Here is a 13,861-nt window from a genome sequence, read left to right as displayed (position 1 = left end):
GACAGTACCTGCTTCACAGGGACGCGGAGACGGTGGCCCGAGGGGGCACACAGAGAAGCCCTTAGCTCCGGCTGGCCAGGGCGGGCTCCCGCTGGGTGCCTGGTGACCCTCATGCTGAGCTCTGTGTGTGGGCCGCTGCCCCTCCTCCTGGGGCGTTGGGGGAGGGTTCAGAATCCCCACAGACAGTGCGCTGCTGCTCTGTTATTCTTGTTCAATGCGTGCTTCTCTCTTCACTAGTTCTTAAGGGAGGTGTTAGTGACCCCATTTTGCAGACGAGCAGACTGAGGCCAGGGAAGGGACGTCCTTTGCCCAAGTATCACAGGCCTCCCTCTGGCCGGTGACCTGGAGGCCCGCTGGGATCTTCCCCTGAAGGGTGGGGTGTGTGGCTTTTGAGGACCAGTGCCCCTGGGTGGTGACAGTGAGGGGCTGTCCCTCCTGGCGTGGGGCTGGCCAAATGGGGCGTGGCAGGGGTAGGTGCTTTCCAGCCAAGCCCCCAGCACATTGCTCTTGCAAGCAGCAGCTGGGCACCCCCCCCCCCATCTGAGCGACCTCAGGTAGGAGGCCCCGTGCTCTCCTTCTTGCTCTGTTTTTCTCGCTAATTCGCTGTAGTCCTGGGATGTTGGCTGGGTGTGTATTCTGGATCGTGGCTCACTGGCTGTGGGACCAGGCACTCCCCCCCCACAACACCCCAGCCTCAGCTTCCTCATGCCTTAAATGGGTGCATGGTTCCTCCCTCACCAGCTGGCTGAGGCTGGCTGAGCACTCCTCAGAGCTCAGCACAGCTGCTCTGGGGTCCTCAGGGGGGTCATTCTCTGACTCTTGGGATCCTCCCTGATTCAGAAGCTCAGAGACCCTGAGCCCCCCACCCCCACCTCGCTCTGAGGCCTCAGGAGGTCCTTGCCCCCAGCCGTGCCTCAGCTTTCATCAGCACATTGGGGGACCGTACCCTCCTGCGGAGCGCTGGGTGGCTCAGAGGCTAGGGCCTTCCATGGTGGTGGGCTTCCTTCTGGCTGTTCCTCTGGGGCTGCACTTGCACGTCTTTCAAGTACTGGGTCTGGTCGAGGTGACAGATCCATCCTGAGCCTGAAGGTTTGGGGTGGGTGGGGTAGAAAGCTTTCTTGGGTGTTCCTGCCGGTGTCAGCTCCTAGAAGTGGGGGAGACATGGGGAACTCGGGGCATTGGGCTGAGCAGTGGGGCCTGGTGAGTGCCTGACAGCCCCCCCCCTTCTCTCTGCAGGCGAGGCCTTCTTGGGCAGCTTTGTGGCCAGCGGGATGGGGCCCTCAGCCTCGTCCCATGGGAGCCCCGTGCCCCTGCCCTCTGACCTCTCCTTCCGCTCCCCTACCCCCAGCAACCTGCCTATGGTGCAGCTGTGGGCCGCTCATGCCCATGAAGGTAAGGAGTGTGGGGCAGGGCTGAGGGCTGTGGGCCACTGTCCCTGGCACCTCTCCATCCTGCCCACTCCCTTCCACCTCTAGTCATCCCTCCTGCGGTGGCTGGGGGTGGGGGGCAAGCCCTGATCATTCAGCCTCCCTGCTGTTGTTCAAATGCTCAGTGCTTCCTCTGGTCCCTGCCACAGGGCCTTTGTACAAGCCAGTTCCCTCTGCTGCAGCCCCTAAGTCACCCACTGTTCATCCTTTTTTTTTATTATTTTTTTTTAAGATTTTATTTATTCATTTGACAGAGAGAGAGAGAGCCAGCAAGAGAGGGAACACAGGCAGGGGGAGTGGGAGGGGAAGAAGGAGGCTCCCAGCAGAGGAGCCTGATGTGGGGCTCGATCCCAGGACCCCGGGATCATGCCCTGAGCCAAAGGCAGATGCTTAATGACTGAGCCCCCCAGGTGCCCCCCACTGTTCATCCTTTAGGGCTCAGCTGACACCCCCCCACCCCCAGCCATTTCCCACTTGTGAAGACAGATATTTTCTTACCAGGGTGAGTGCTGAGGGCAGGGCCTAGTTTGTTCTGCTTACCACTGTTTCCCTGGGGGCCCTTGATAATCACTGTTGGAGCAATGGGACCAGGGCTGTAGGGCTCTCCTGTGGCAGTTCTTTCGTGGAGCTCCTAAATGTGGGTTTCTGAGAGCTCTGAAAATTCTGGACCTCCCTGGAGCCTCACTTGCCCCTCTGTCGGTGAAGAACAGGCCTGGGGGACCCTGAGCTCCTTCCCCGCCTCTGGTGGACTTTGGATGCTGGGTCCTGGGAGCACCCACTGCAGGCTGATGGCTTTCCTGGGCTTTTCACAGCACACTGTCTGCCCATGTCCTCCTCTGTGCCAGAGTCTCCCCAGTACCCGCCATCATGTGTCCCCCCACGGGGGGGGGTGGTCCTGCCTCTCTAGGCCTGGGATGGTGGGCAGCCCTTTGGGGCTGGGGTCCTATTTGAGCCTCCCACTTGAGCCAGCCAGGGCAGAGCTGGAGGGGCCTGAAGAGCAGGGGCTGCCTGGTGTCTCTGTGCCACGAGCTTGCGCCTCTGCCCTTCCTGACTCCTTTTCCTTCTGTGTTGCAAACACTAGTAACCTAGTAACGGTTCCGAACCCAGCGGAGCTCACTGTATCCCCACGACCAGCTGGGGGAGAGGGACTGCTGGGTCTCTTTTCCCGATGAGAAAGCACAGGGACCCCGTGCGATGTTTCGAGGGCATCAGCTGGTCTTGATTATTCAGTGATTGTTGTTTATGCCATTCTCAGGTGTCGCATGGGTCCAGTGAGGACCTGGCCACACAGGGCCCTGGGTCCCTGGACTCACAGGGAGCAACTAGGGGCATGCAGGGCCTGCGTCTCAAGGTCCTCCTATAGGCCTGTGGTCCGGGAGGACCCCAGCCCAGGCAGAGCATCAGGACCATCCCCCAGTGCCCAGCGCCTGCCTGCTCGCTAGTCGGCCTACCTTTCTGGGCCCTGCTGAGCGGCTCTTGGGCCTCCATTCCCCGTGGACCCTCTGAGGAGTCTCATTTCTTTCTCTGTGGCTACCCTCCTGTCTTCTCTGTCCCACGAAGTCCTGGTTCTGGGCAGCACTGGTGGGGAGAGACTGGGAGGCATTCCTTCCTGGCCAGGGACACCCGACAGCTGCAGGTGCTGGGTGGGCTGATATTCAGAGCAGGCAAGTGACCTGCTCGGGGTCACACAGCAGAGAAAGGACTCGTTAAATCAGTAAACTGCTCCACGGGGGGTCTGTGTTGGGCTGAGGGTTAACAGTCCCAGTAACCTCCGTTCCAAGTCAGGCTCCTCTGCTGTGTGACTTTGGGCCCGTGGTCCTCCTGAGCCTGTTTCCTCATCCAGAACGTGAGGATATTAAGAGTATTGCCTCACAGAGTTGTGTTTTGTTGAAGTTTAAATCAGAATCACAAAGGCAAAGCCTCCAGGCAGTTTGGCCTGTGGTTAGAGCCATCACCACCACCACCACCACCACCACCACCACCACCACCACCACCTTCCCCTGCCTAGCTGGATCCATTCTGATTTGAGAGCCCGAGCTCCTGGGGGCTGCCTGGGCCTGGAGGGAGGCCTGAAGTGCCAGGGTCTGGAATGGGGGGACAGGCCCGCCCTGGGGAGCTGGCCGTAAATCTCAGGGCTCCCTGAACCAGGGGGCTGACAGAATATTTTATTTTCCAGAAAAAGAGAAGGATGGAAGGAAGTTCCTCGTGGGAGTCCATGCGGTGGGACGGTTCAGTTTTTCTCTTCTCTTTTCCAGGCTTCTCCCATCTGCCCAGTGGGCTGTACCCATCCTACCTCCACCTGAACCACCTGGAGCCCCCCAGCAGCGGGAGCCCCCTCCTCAGCCAGCTGGGCCAGCCCAGCATTTTCGATACCCAGAAAGGTATGATGAGGGGGCAGGAGCAGGGAGACTGGGCTTGGGGGGGGGGTAACTTCTGAGGGGCTTGTCTGGGGCCCCCACCACTACCCTGTATTCCAGACAGCAGCTAGCTCCCTTTTCTGAAACCTCTGCCCCTAAGCGCCCCCCCCTCTGGTGCCTTTTAGTGCTGTGCTCCCCTGACCCTCTTAAGGCCCTTAAAACAACGCTGGCCTCCACCCCTTTCACAGATGACGAAACTGAGGCTCAGGAAGCTTAGTCATTGGCCAAAGCGAGATTGTGAACTCAGTACCCTCCATTTCCAGAGTCTGCCCCCCAAGGGCTGCGCTGGGCACGGCCCTCCTTCTTAACCCAGGGGTTGCGGGGCTCCCCTCAGGGACCCCGCGGCTGGCTGGCTGGCTGGCTGGCTGGGGGGAGGGGGCACTCACGCCCATACTCTTTTCCCGGCAGACGGCTTCTACCTGCCCGCCACGGGGGCTCCGGGTGCCCTGCACTCTCACGCGCCCTCGTCCAGGACCCCGGGAGGCCACTCCTCCAGCGCCCCGGCCAAAGGCTCTTCGCGGGAAGGTCCAGCCAAGGAGCGGTCGGGCCGTGGCGGGGAGCCGCCCCCACTGTTCGGCAAGAAGGACCCGAGGGCCCGCGAGGAGGCCGCGGGAACGCGCGGCGTGGTGGACCTGACCCAGGAGGCGCGGGCGGAGGGCCGCCAGGACCGCGGGCCCCAGCGCCTCGCCGAGCGCCTGTCGCCCTTCCTGGCCGAACTGGGGCCGCCGCGCGGGCCGGGCGCCGCCGCCGAGTGCAAGGGCAAGAACCCGCCGCCGCCGCCCCCGGCGCTGAGCCTCTGCAACGGCGCGGGCGACGCGGGACTCCCCGCGCTGGTGGCCAAGGAGGCGGCACGCCAGGACGAGAGCGCGCGGCTACGGCGCGCAGAGGCCCTGCTGCCCGGGCCGTGCCCCTGCCCCTCGCCGCTCCCGCCGCCGCCCAAGGGCCCGCCCGCGCCCCCCAGCGCCCCGGCCGGGGCCTTCGCTGCGCCGCAGTCCGCGCCCGCCGGCGTCTACACCATCTTCCCGGCGGCGGCCGCAGCGGCAGCAGCGGCGGCGGCGGCGGCGGCGGCGCGCGAGCCGGGCCGCGAGCACCGCGTGGTGGCGCCCACCTTCGTGCCTTCCGTGGAGGCCTTCGACGAGCGCCCGGGGCCCATCCAGATCGCGTCGCAGGCGCGCGACGCCCGGGCCCGGGAGCGCGAGGTGGGCAGGCCCGGCGTCCTGCAGGCGCCGCCCGGGTCCCCGCGGCCGCCCCCCGATCGGCCCGAGGCGCTCCGCGAGAAGAACTCGGTCATCCGCTCGCTCAAGCGGCCGCCGCCCGCGGAGGCCCCGCCGGCGCGGACCGCGCGCGCCTCCCCGGACGCCCGGGCCTACCTCCCCGCCAAGGAGCTGCTCAAGCCCGAGGCCGAGCCGCGGGCCTGCGAGCGCGCCCCCCGCGGGCCGGCCGCCGCACCCCAGCAGGCCGCCAAACTCTTCGGCCTGGAGCCCGCGCGGCCGCCCCCGCCCGCCGGCCCTGAGCCGAAGTGGAAGCCTTTTGAGCTGGGCAACTTCGCCACCACGCAGATGGCGGTGCTGGCCGCGCAGCACCACCACGCCAGCCGCGCCGAGGAGGAGGCAGCCGTCGCCAAGAAGGCCTACCTGGATCCCGGGGGCGCGCTGCCCCGCACCGCGGCCGCCTGCGCCAGGCCCGGCGCCGACGTGCACGCCGCGGCCCACGGGCCTGGGGAGGCCTCGGCCATGCAGAGCCTCATCAAGTACAGCGGCAGCTTCACCCGCGAGGCCGTGGCCGTGCGCCCCGGCGGCTGCGGCAAGAAGAGCCCCTTTGGAGGCCTGGGCACCATGAAACCCGAGCCTGCCCCCACCACCGCGGGCGCCCCGCGCACCCAGGCCCGCCTGCCACACCCCGGGGGCCCTGCGGCCAGTGGGGGCCGGCAGCTGAAGCGGGACCCGGAGAGGCCCGACAGCGCCAAGGCTTTCGGGCGTGAGGGCTCTGGTGCCCAGGGAGAGGCAGAGGTGCGACACCCGCCAGTGGGCATTGCGGTGGCTGTGGCCCGGCAGAAGGACAGTGGCGGCAGTGGCCGGCTGGGGCCGGGGCTGGCAGACCAGGAGCGCTCCCTGTCGCTGAGCAACGTCAAAGGTGGGTCTTGGGTCCCACCTTCTCCAAGCTCCGCCCTGGCCTCCCAAATCCTGTCCACCTTTGCTTTCCATTTCTACCTGTCTCAGCCTCCTCGCACCCCCTCTGCCTGCCCTCCTGCTACCATTTGTCCTTTATCCGCTTGGGGGCTGCGGCTACTGTTTTAAAGTTTATTGCTTTTTCCATTATACACATAGAAAAATATGGAAAATGCAGGAAAGGAGGAAGAAGGGAAGGAAGGGATCGTGCTGTGTTCCCAACACCCTGAACACTTTCAGATCTTTACCTGGATTCATTTTCCTTTGCGATGTGCTTGTTCCTGCAGGGTTCCTAGAGCGCACCCAATTCTGGTCCCTGCGTTCCCCACGCTTACAGTGTGGGTTTTCTCCTCTCCCCCCTGTTGTGAAATCTTTATATAATTTTTTCACGACCTCTACTGTTCTGTCTAGAGCACACACCGTAGTTCAGCTAACCATCCCTCTCGTGGGCATTTTTTTCTCTTCCCTGATGTTTTTGTGTTTAGAACGTTGCATTGAATATTTTTGTGCGTTTTACCTTCCTGATATTTTGAGTCATTTTCTAAGAATAGGTTCCTAGGAACAGGCTGGCTTTAAGTACTCAGCCCTCGGCCCTTGAGGGAGTAAGTGCCTTACTTAGTTCATTGTTCCCTGTACCTAGTGTGGGACCTGGCGCATAGTAGGTGTTTGGTAAATGAGTGACCGAGTGTGATGATAGAAACTGGGTCCCAGTGTTCTCATGGGTCTTGACGTTCAGTACCTTGGCGCCTAAAAAAGACTATGCTAATTTTGGTGGGGAAGAATGGTGTGTTTCTTTCAATGATTGGTGAAGTTGAGTGTTTTTCCAGAACTTGGTCAACTGTGTTTCCTTTTGTCCCTTGCATATGCGCTGTTGGAATGGGATTTTGGAGGGTTGATATTTGTGTCATTTTGGTTGGAACTGTGGACTTGGTCTGCCCGTTGTTGAGCCAGCGACCCTTCCTGTAGGTTGGGTGGACACTGGCCAAACCCCCCACCTGGATGGTGTTTAGTGTGTTGTGGTGTGGGGTTGGGAGACTGGGGTAAGGGCCCAGGAAGGCTGTGTCCCACTGGCCTTGCTCTTGTGACTTTGCAACAGTAGACCTGGATTTCTTCCCTATGCCTCTGTTTCCAGTGTCCGACCAGCTTCCCATATTCAGCCAGTTGCGAGCTTAGGCGTCACCCACGCCCTGGGCGCCTGTCTCTGGCACCCACATGGCCCCCTTCCCTGCACCTCCCAGACTTTACTCCTGGAGGTTGCGTGATGATAGAAACTGGGTCCCAGTGTTCTCATGGGTCTTCACGTTCAGGCATCTTGGGTGAATGTCTCCTGGGACCCTGTCCCTTTCTTGGTCTGGCCCACCTGTGCCCACCTGTGCTGACGACTGGGTTTTAGCCTCGGTCCATGGTGGGTGGCCACTGTCCTGTCCCAGCCTCCCAGACCCACTCTCCTAGCCCTGCTCTCCTGGATGAGCCCAGTAAGGTACAGGGCTGCGCTGGGACCCCTGCTGGCCTCGCCCCACCAATTTGCGTGCACACTGTAGTGCTAACGATCTTCATCCGGCCTAGAGGGAGTGACACTTCCTGGATGTTTGTTGAATGACTGAGCCCATGGTTCTTTGTGGAGCCTGAGCCAGGGAAGCCTGTCCTGTGACCCGGGGCGGGGGGGGGGGGGGCTGGGCCATGGCACTGCCTCATTCTGGGATTGAAGGAGTGGATGACAGCTCTTGGTTAGAGGTGGCCGGCTTGGTGGTGGACAAGCCCTTCTGCTAGGACAGAGGTTTGCCACCTGGGACCCCTCCGGGAGGCTGGAGATCTCTTTGGGTCCTTTCCCTGGAGGAATGCTCATGTGACATGGTGTTTCACCCATGTTGGGGGCTCATAGTCCCCTGAGTACCTACTCATGTCCAAGGGACATGTGTCCAAGGGTCCTGTGTGAGAGAGAGAATGTGTGTTTGAGGGTGTGTGTGAGAAGGTGTATGAGAGAGTGCCTGTGAATGTGTGTGAGATGGTATGAGAGTGCATGAAGGTGTGTGTGTGACAGTGCGTGACAGGATCTGTGTGACATGGACAGAGTGGGTGACTGTATGAGTGTGTGTGTGAGAGAATGTGTGTGACAGTGTGACCGTGTGAGATGGTGTGTGAGACAATATGTAACTGAGTGTGAGAGAATGTGTGTGTGGTGCCGCACGTGACAGTATGTGTGACTGACTGTGTGAGAGAATGTATGACTGTGTGAGAGCGACCGTGTGTGACTGTGATGGTGAATGACAGTGACTGTGTGTATGAGTGTGTGAGAGAATTGTGTGAGACAGGGTGTGTGTGAGAGAATGTGTTTGAGTGACAGTGTGTGTGACTATGACAGTGCTTGTGACTGGCGATGACTGTGTGTGACTGTAGGAGCGTGAGAGAATGTGTGTGATGTGTGTGACGTTATATGTGACAGTATGTGTGACTGTGAATGTGTGACCCTGACTATGTGAATGTGACAGTGACAGTGTGACAGTGTGTGTGATAGTATGTGTGAAAGTGACAGTGTGTGACAGTGTGTGACTGAGTGACTCAGAGTGACTCTGTGTGTGTGTGTGTGTGTAACAGTGTATGTGTGTGACAGAATGTGTGGAGGGAGGGAAGACCTGACGGGTTTGGGATGAGATATTCAGGCATTGGGCTGTCCCTGCCACCCATGGAAAAGTAGGCTGTGTTCTTTTCCTTAACACCATTCCCATAAGTGGTGGTTTTTCCAATACTGGCGCCCTTGGGGGAGGGCAGGAGTTGGGGGCACCCCCTGGCCAAGTGGGTGGTCATCAGCCTGGGTCTCGGTCTTTTCCCGTCTTCCCCATCTCCTTGAATTTTTGGAGCGAGCCTTCTGCCGGTCAGTTCAAATCTGGTCTTTGCCTCATCAGCGGTGTGACCTTAAACAGGAGGCCTGAGGCTTCTGGGCCCCGGTGTCCACGTTGACCGTGCGGCTGTCGCTGGGCACGTAGTAGGTGCTTCACAAACAGGCCTGCCTTGTGTTTGCTCGCATGCAGCGTGTTGGGGTCTGAGAGCTTCTGACAGTGCCCATGAGTCCTAGATCTTCTGGGAAATGTCCCCGGGGGCCCACACGGGCCAGAGGTGGACTAAGGACAGACGTGACCTACAGCCGTGAGCCCCAGTGCCCATGGTGCGTGTGCTCGGAAGCCCAGCACAGCGGCTGCTACTCAGCGGGAGAACCCAGTCATGGGTGGAACCAGCTCAGGCCCCTCGCAGGAAGATCTGTTGTTCTCGCAGCTTCCCCCATGAGGAGAGCGGGCCCTGCAGACGCGAAGGCCCCTGGGCTGGAAGAAGCGGGCCGACCTTGAACCCTAGGCCCAGGCCTGTGGCTCCTACCTCTTCCTCTTCCCCACTGGCCTCACCTCTGTGATGGAGGCATGGCGGGGGAGGGGGGAGCTCTGGTGGGAGGGACCACGGGGGTGCGCCCACGACGCCCCAGGCAGAGCTGGGGTCTTGCAGGGGTAAGCAGCGATGATGGCCCCACCTCCTAGAGAGAGCTCAGTCAGCCTGAGCTGGTGGCGGCTGGATCTGCCGGAATGTTCCTGGAGGCTGGGGTGGGGTGGCCGTGGGAACCAGGCCTCCGCAGGGCCTCTGCCCAGATTGGAGAGGCTGTGGCCCCATGGCTTGGGGCCCCGGGGCAGGCTGCAAGTACTTGATGAACTGCCGTTTCCTGAGCACCAATTCCTTGCCGTCTCTGTGGGAGGTGTGGAACCCTCGGCGCCTCAGCGGTCAGGACGCACTCAGACCCTGATTCCAGGCAGGACAGCCTCCCGGTCAGTCAGGGGTGTGACCTGGGCAGGTCGCTTTGCCTTCCTGTGCCTCAGTTTCCTAATCTAGAGTGGGATGAGGGCTGGGACCCACCTCCTGGGTTGATGACCCCTGAGTGAGTGAATGCATGGAGATCTAGGGTCCTGTTGGGCACAGAAGGGCTGGGGTGAGGTCTTGCGTCTCTGGGAACTGCCCCACATGCCCGGCTCATGGCGAAGCTGGTCTCCTGCCAGCCTGGAACTCAGCATTGAGGGGCGAGGGGCCCTCTGGTTCACTCTTGCTCTGGCTTCCCCTCGTACCTTGAACAAAATCTAAACCACGTTCCCTTCCACAGCCTCCAAGACCCTATAGTCTGTACCACCCACTTCTTCTGTGGTCTCATCTCCTGTACCTCTCTTGTTTATTATTCTGTCTAGCCGCCATGGTCTCCTTGATGTTCTTTGGCATACTTCTGCCCCAGGGCCTTTGTAATTGCTCTTCTTGCTGCATAGCTCATTCTTCCTGTAGATACCCACAGGTTCCTTCCTTCCTTCCTTCCTTCCTTCCTTCCTTCCTTCCTTCCTTCCTTCCTTCCTTCCTTATTGAGCAGCTTCTGCTGTGCCAAGTGTTGTGTAGAGAAGAGGTACACAACCAGGAGTGGGACTCCTTGAACCAGAGCGGTACATAGGCTCATGGAGGAGGCAGATTGGTGAGCAACCAGCAAGCAGGATAGTAGCATGTTGTCAGTGCTGGGAGGGAGATAGATAAGGGAGCTTCATCGGAGAGAGGTGGTCAGGGAGGGCTTCCTGGAGGAGGTGGCATTTAAGCTAAGCTCTGACAGGAGAGGCTGAGTAGCCTAGGGGAAGGGCACTCTGGGTAGATGGAACAGCATGTGTGGCCCTGAGTGTGACGAGTATAGAGAGCCGTGGTCTCAGGGGCATGGTTCTGTGGAGCTGGTGTTCTGCGGGCGGGACAGGTCTGAATAGGGGATAGAGGTCACAGGTTGATGCGGAAGGATCTGTAGAGAGCTGTAATCCAGCCAAGCCTGGGGTGAGGTAGTGGGAGGCATGTCACATTTCTTCAGAGACTAATCAGACTTGGAGGGAGCTGTCTCGGTCTCTGACTTGAGTGACCTTGGGGTTGGTGGGTGCTCCAAGATGGGTGGGTCTCCAGACAGGTTTGTGGCGGGAGGTAGGGCCTGCAATGGGAAGCCACTGATACCCTGCGTGGTGACAGCCACAGCAATGGAGAGGCATCGGGCTAGAGGACAAGAGACTTGGAGCCAGGCTACCCTGTGGGTACTTGTCCCTTTAGGGGACTCCAGGAAGTCGTGCCAGAGCCTGTCCCTGAATCCAGGGTGGCCCGGGGAGTGGGAGCCATCTGAGATCTCTGGGAGAAGGAAGCTGGGGCACACACGCTGATTTCCCAGCCCAGTCACAGGACTCCGGGTGGCCCTCCACACCTTGGTCCTGCCTGAAGCCTGGGCTGCCCTTCTGGACTGTACTATCCCGGGGGATCCCTGCACAGGGCCCCTTCCAGTCCTTTAAGTGGGCAGGTGGCTCAGGGTCCCTTTGATATGGGAACCACATTGACACTGGAGGCCAGGGGAACCCTGGCTGGGTCTCACCCCAGCCTGGCTGTGGCAATCATCTCCCACTGAGGACCTGTCCTCTGCCTGCCACGGACCGGGAGGGGCTGCGGTGACTTTGAGCTGGCATAGACGAAGTCTGCTCAGTGCCTTTGCCGTCCGCGGCCTGCGTGAGTGGTTTAGCAGGTGGCCAGGGATGTGCCTCGGTGTCCCACAGGGGTGGGTTGTGAAGCCGCTCGCTCCCTTGCCCGCTCACACTCCTCTCTGGCTGCTGGATGTCCCCGTTGTTGGCTTTTCCCTGCTGAGTGCTCACTGTGCTTCCCTGTTGTCCTGGCCCACCTCCGAACTTCCGGGCCACCCTCCCAGGTGCTCTCGCTGTCCTAGTGTCTCCAGCTGCCTCTGGGACCCGGCCTCTCCCCACTGCTCGGCTGCTTGCTGCCCCCCTGTGGACCTGGTCCATGAGCACGTGGGCCTGGGTTGCTGCTGTGCCCTCTCTCTCGGAGCTCCTGCCCTTCGTCTTGGGGCTGGTAGGCTCCTGCCTTCGCAAAAGGACAGGGAGAAGCCCCTGCACCCCTCAGCCTCTCCTGGGGGCTCTGTTCGTTGCTGGCTCCTGGTTTTGGGGGTGCAGAGGGGAGAAATGAAGGGGAGATGCTCTATGGTAGCATTCCAAGGGGGGGAAGTCCTTGCCCACGAGGGTCATGAGTGTGGGGGCCGCTGCTGGACCCCTTGTCTCCTGCAGAGTGGTAACACCTGCGTGCCGGGGGTGCTGGGCGTGGCCCCCTCCCTGAGCACGCCTCCCAGCGCTGCTGGGTCTCAAGATGCGGGTGAGAGAGCCTCAGCTGCAGTGAGTTTCTCTTTTGAGAAAAGTCTCAGGTGCTTTCTGTGTGGCCTCTGCTGCCTCCCATGCGCTGGCTGGCCCCGGGCTGCCGCACGTGTCCTGAGTTCTGGCTCGTGGTATAGAAAACACCGAGGAAGAGGGGATGGGGCAGGAGCTGGAGGAAGGTGGCAGGGCAAGGAGGGACAGAGCACACGGTGGGTGCCCTTCTCGGGCTCCTGCCTTGCCACCCCCCTTTAGTTAACTGGCTGTGTGCCGGGCTGGACTTGGGGACCCGTCTTCTCTGCTCTGAGGGGTCTCGGGGGGCCGGGCGGCTGGTGCATGCTGAGCACCAGGGCAGGGACGGGGGAGCCCCAGTGGCAGCTCCCACGTTTTGCACTCACCCCCACGTGGATCGTGTTTTCTCTGGTTTTATTTTCCCGTCTTGATTCTAGAAAGATGAGCCGCACGTCTGTAAGTGCCAGAACCGTGACGGGGCCTCAGTGGGGCTTGAGGGTGGCTGCTGATTCCCTGGGACCTGGGTCTGCTCTGCTGCTTTTTTGGCTTGGGGTTTCCCCTCTGTCCTACCCACTCCGCCCCCAGAACCTGGCCTCCCGGCCATGAAGTGGGAAAGCCTTGTCGTGAATGCGCTTGGCGTTCTCATGTGACCGTCTCCCGGCGTTTGGCTGCTGTGCCGACAAGTTACAGATAGGCACCTGTGGAGGGGCCTGGCGCCCAGGACGACTGGCCGGGGGCGGGAGGGGCTTGCTGGGGCCCCGGGCTCGGGGCTCACCGCTTGCCCGCTCCCCTCAGGGCACAGCCGAGCCGATGGTGACTGTGGGGACGAGAGGACCAGGCACCGGGAGGAGCGGCTGCTGGGGGCGCGGCTGGACCGAGACCAGGAGAAGCTGCTCAGGTGAGGGCTTGGGGGCAGCCTGGGGGCTGGACGTGGCCTCTCATCCCCGACCCTGATCCTAGGCCAGATGGCCCCACGGCCCCTCTCCCATGAGCGTGGGTCCCCTCTCCTGGGGAAGGCCCTCGGAGCAATTCTTTTCTGAGCCATAGCTGGTTCCTCTTCATGCTGGGGGCCCGCTGGGCATTCTGGGTGATACCCCTTTTCTCCCACATCTCCCAGGCCCATGGGGCTGTTGCCAATGCGTGCTTCCCTTCCAGAGAAAGTAAGGAGCTGGCTGACCTGGCCCGCTTGCACCCCACCAGCTGTGCTGCTAATGGCCTGAACCCCAACCTCATGGTGACCGGTGGCCCATCACTGGCAGGCTCTGGGCGCTGGTCCGCCGACCCCGCAGCCCACCTGGCCACTCACCCCTGGCTGCCCCGCTCGGGCAGCACATCCATGTGGCTCGCTGGACACCCCTATGGTGAGTGTGGGGTGACAACTTCCCCCTTATCTGGTGGTTGATGACAGAGTGGGCCCGATGGGTTTCTTGCCCGGAGCTCGGGGCTGGGGGCTGGTGCCGGGGCAGGACTGCGGGTGGAGGCCAGTTGTTTGTGGGACCCACGCCCGGATCTAGCTCCTATCTCCCTTTGGCTAGGGCTTGGGCCTTGCTTCCTCTCCCCACACCTCGGCTCCTTCATGTGTCTGAAGAGGGCAGTTACTAGGACACTCGCCTTGTGGGGGTCCCTCTGCTGAGCCATTTGGAGGTGGT

General features: G+C 61.2%; 1 protein-coding gene across 1 annotated transcript in view; it reads left to right on the top strand.

Moving 5' to 3' along the window:
- The window catches only part of TNRC18 (trinucleotide repeat containing 18), an 85,204-nt gene that overhangs the window by 21,288 nt on the left and 50,055 nt on the right, over nucleotides 1-13,861 (top strand). The window contains 5 exon segments of the mRNA XM_045813394.2: nucleotides 1,237-1,392; nucleotides 3,683-3,808; nucleotides 4,253-5,977; nucleotides 13,008-13,110; nucleotides 13,368-13,573. Coding sequence (XP_045669350.2) covers nucleotides 1,237-1,392; nucleotides 3,683-3,808; nucleotides 4,253-5,977; nucleotides 13,008-13,110; nucleotides 13,368-13,573 — 2,316 coding nt within the window.

This window comes from Ursus americanus, chromosome 2 (assembly GCF_024610735.1).
Source record: "Ursus americanus isolate L20-20 chromosome 2, mUrsAme1.1.p, whole genome shotgun sequence".
NCBI lineage: Eukaryota > Metazoa > Chordata > Mammalia > Carnivora > Ursidae > Ursus > Ursus americanus.
The sequence above is the reverse complement of the archived record's forward strand: the minus strand, read 5'-3'. Positions and strand labels throughout refer to the sequence as shown.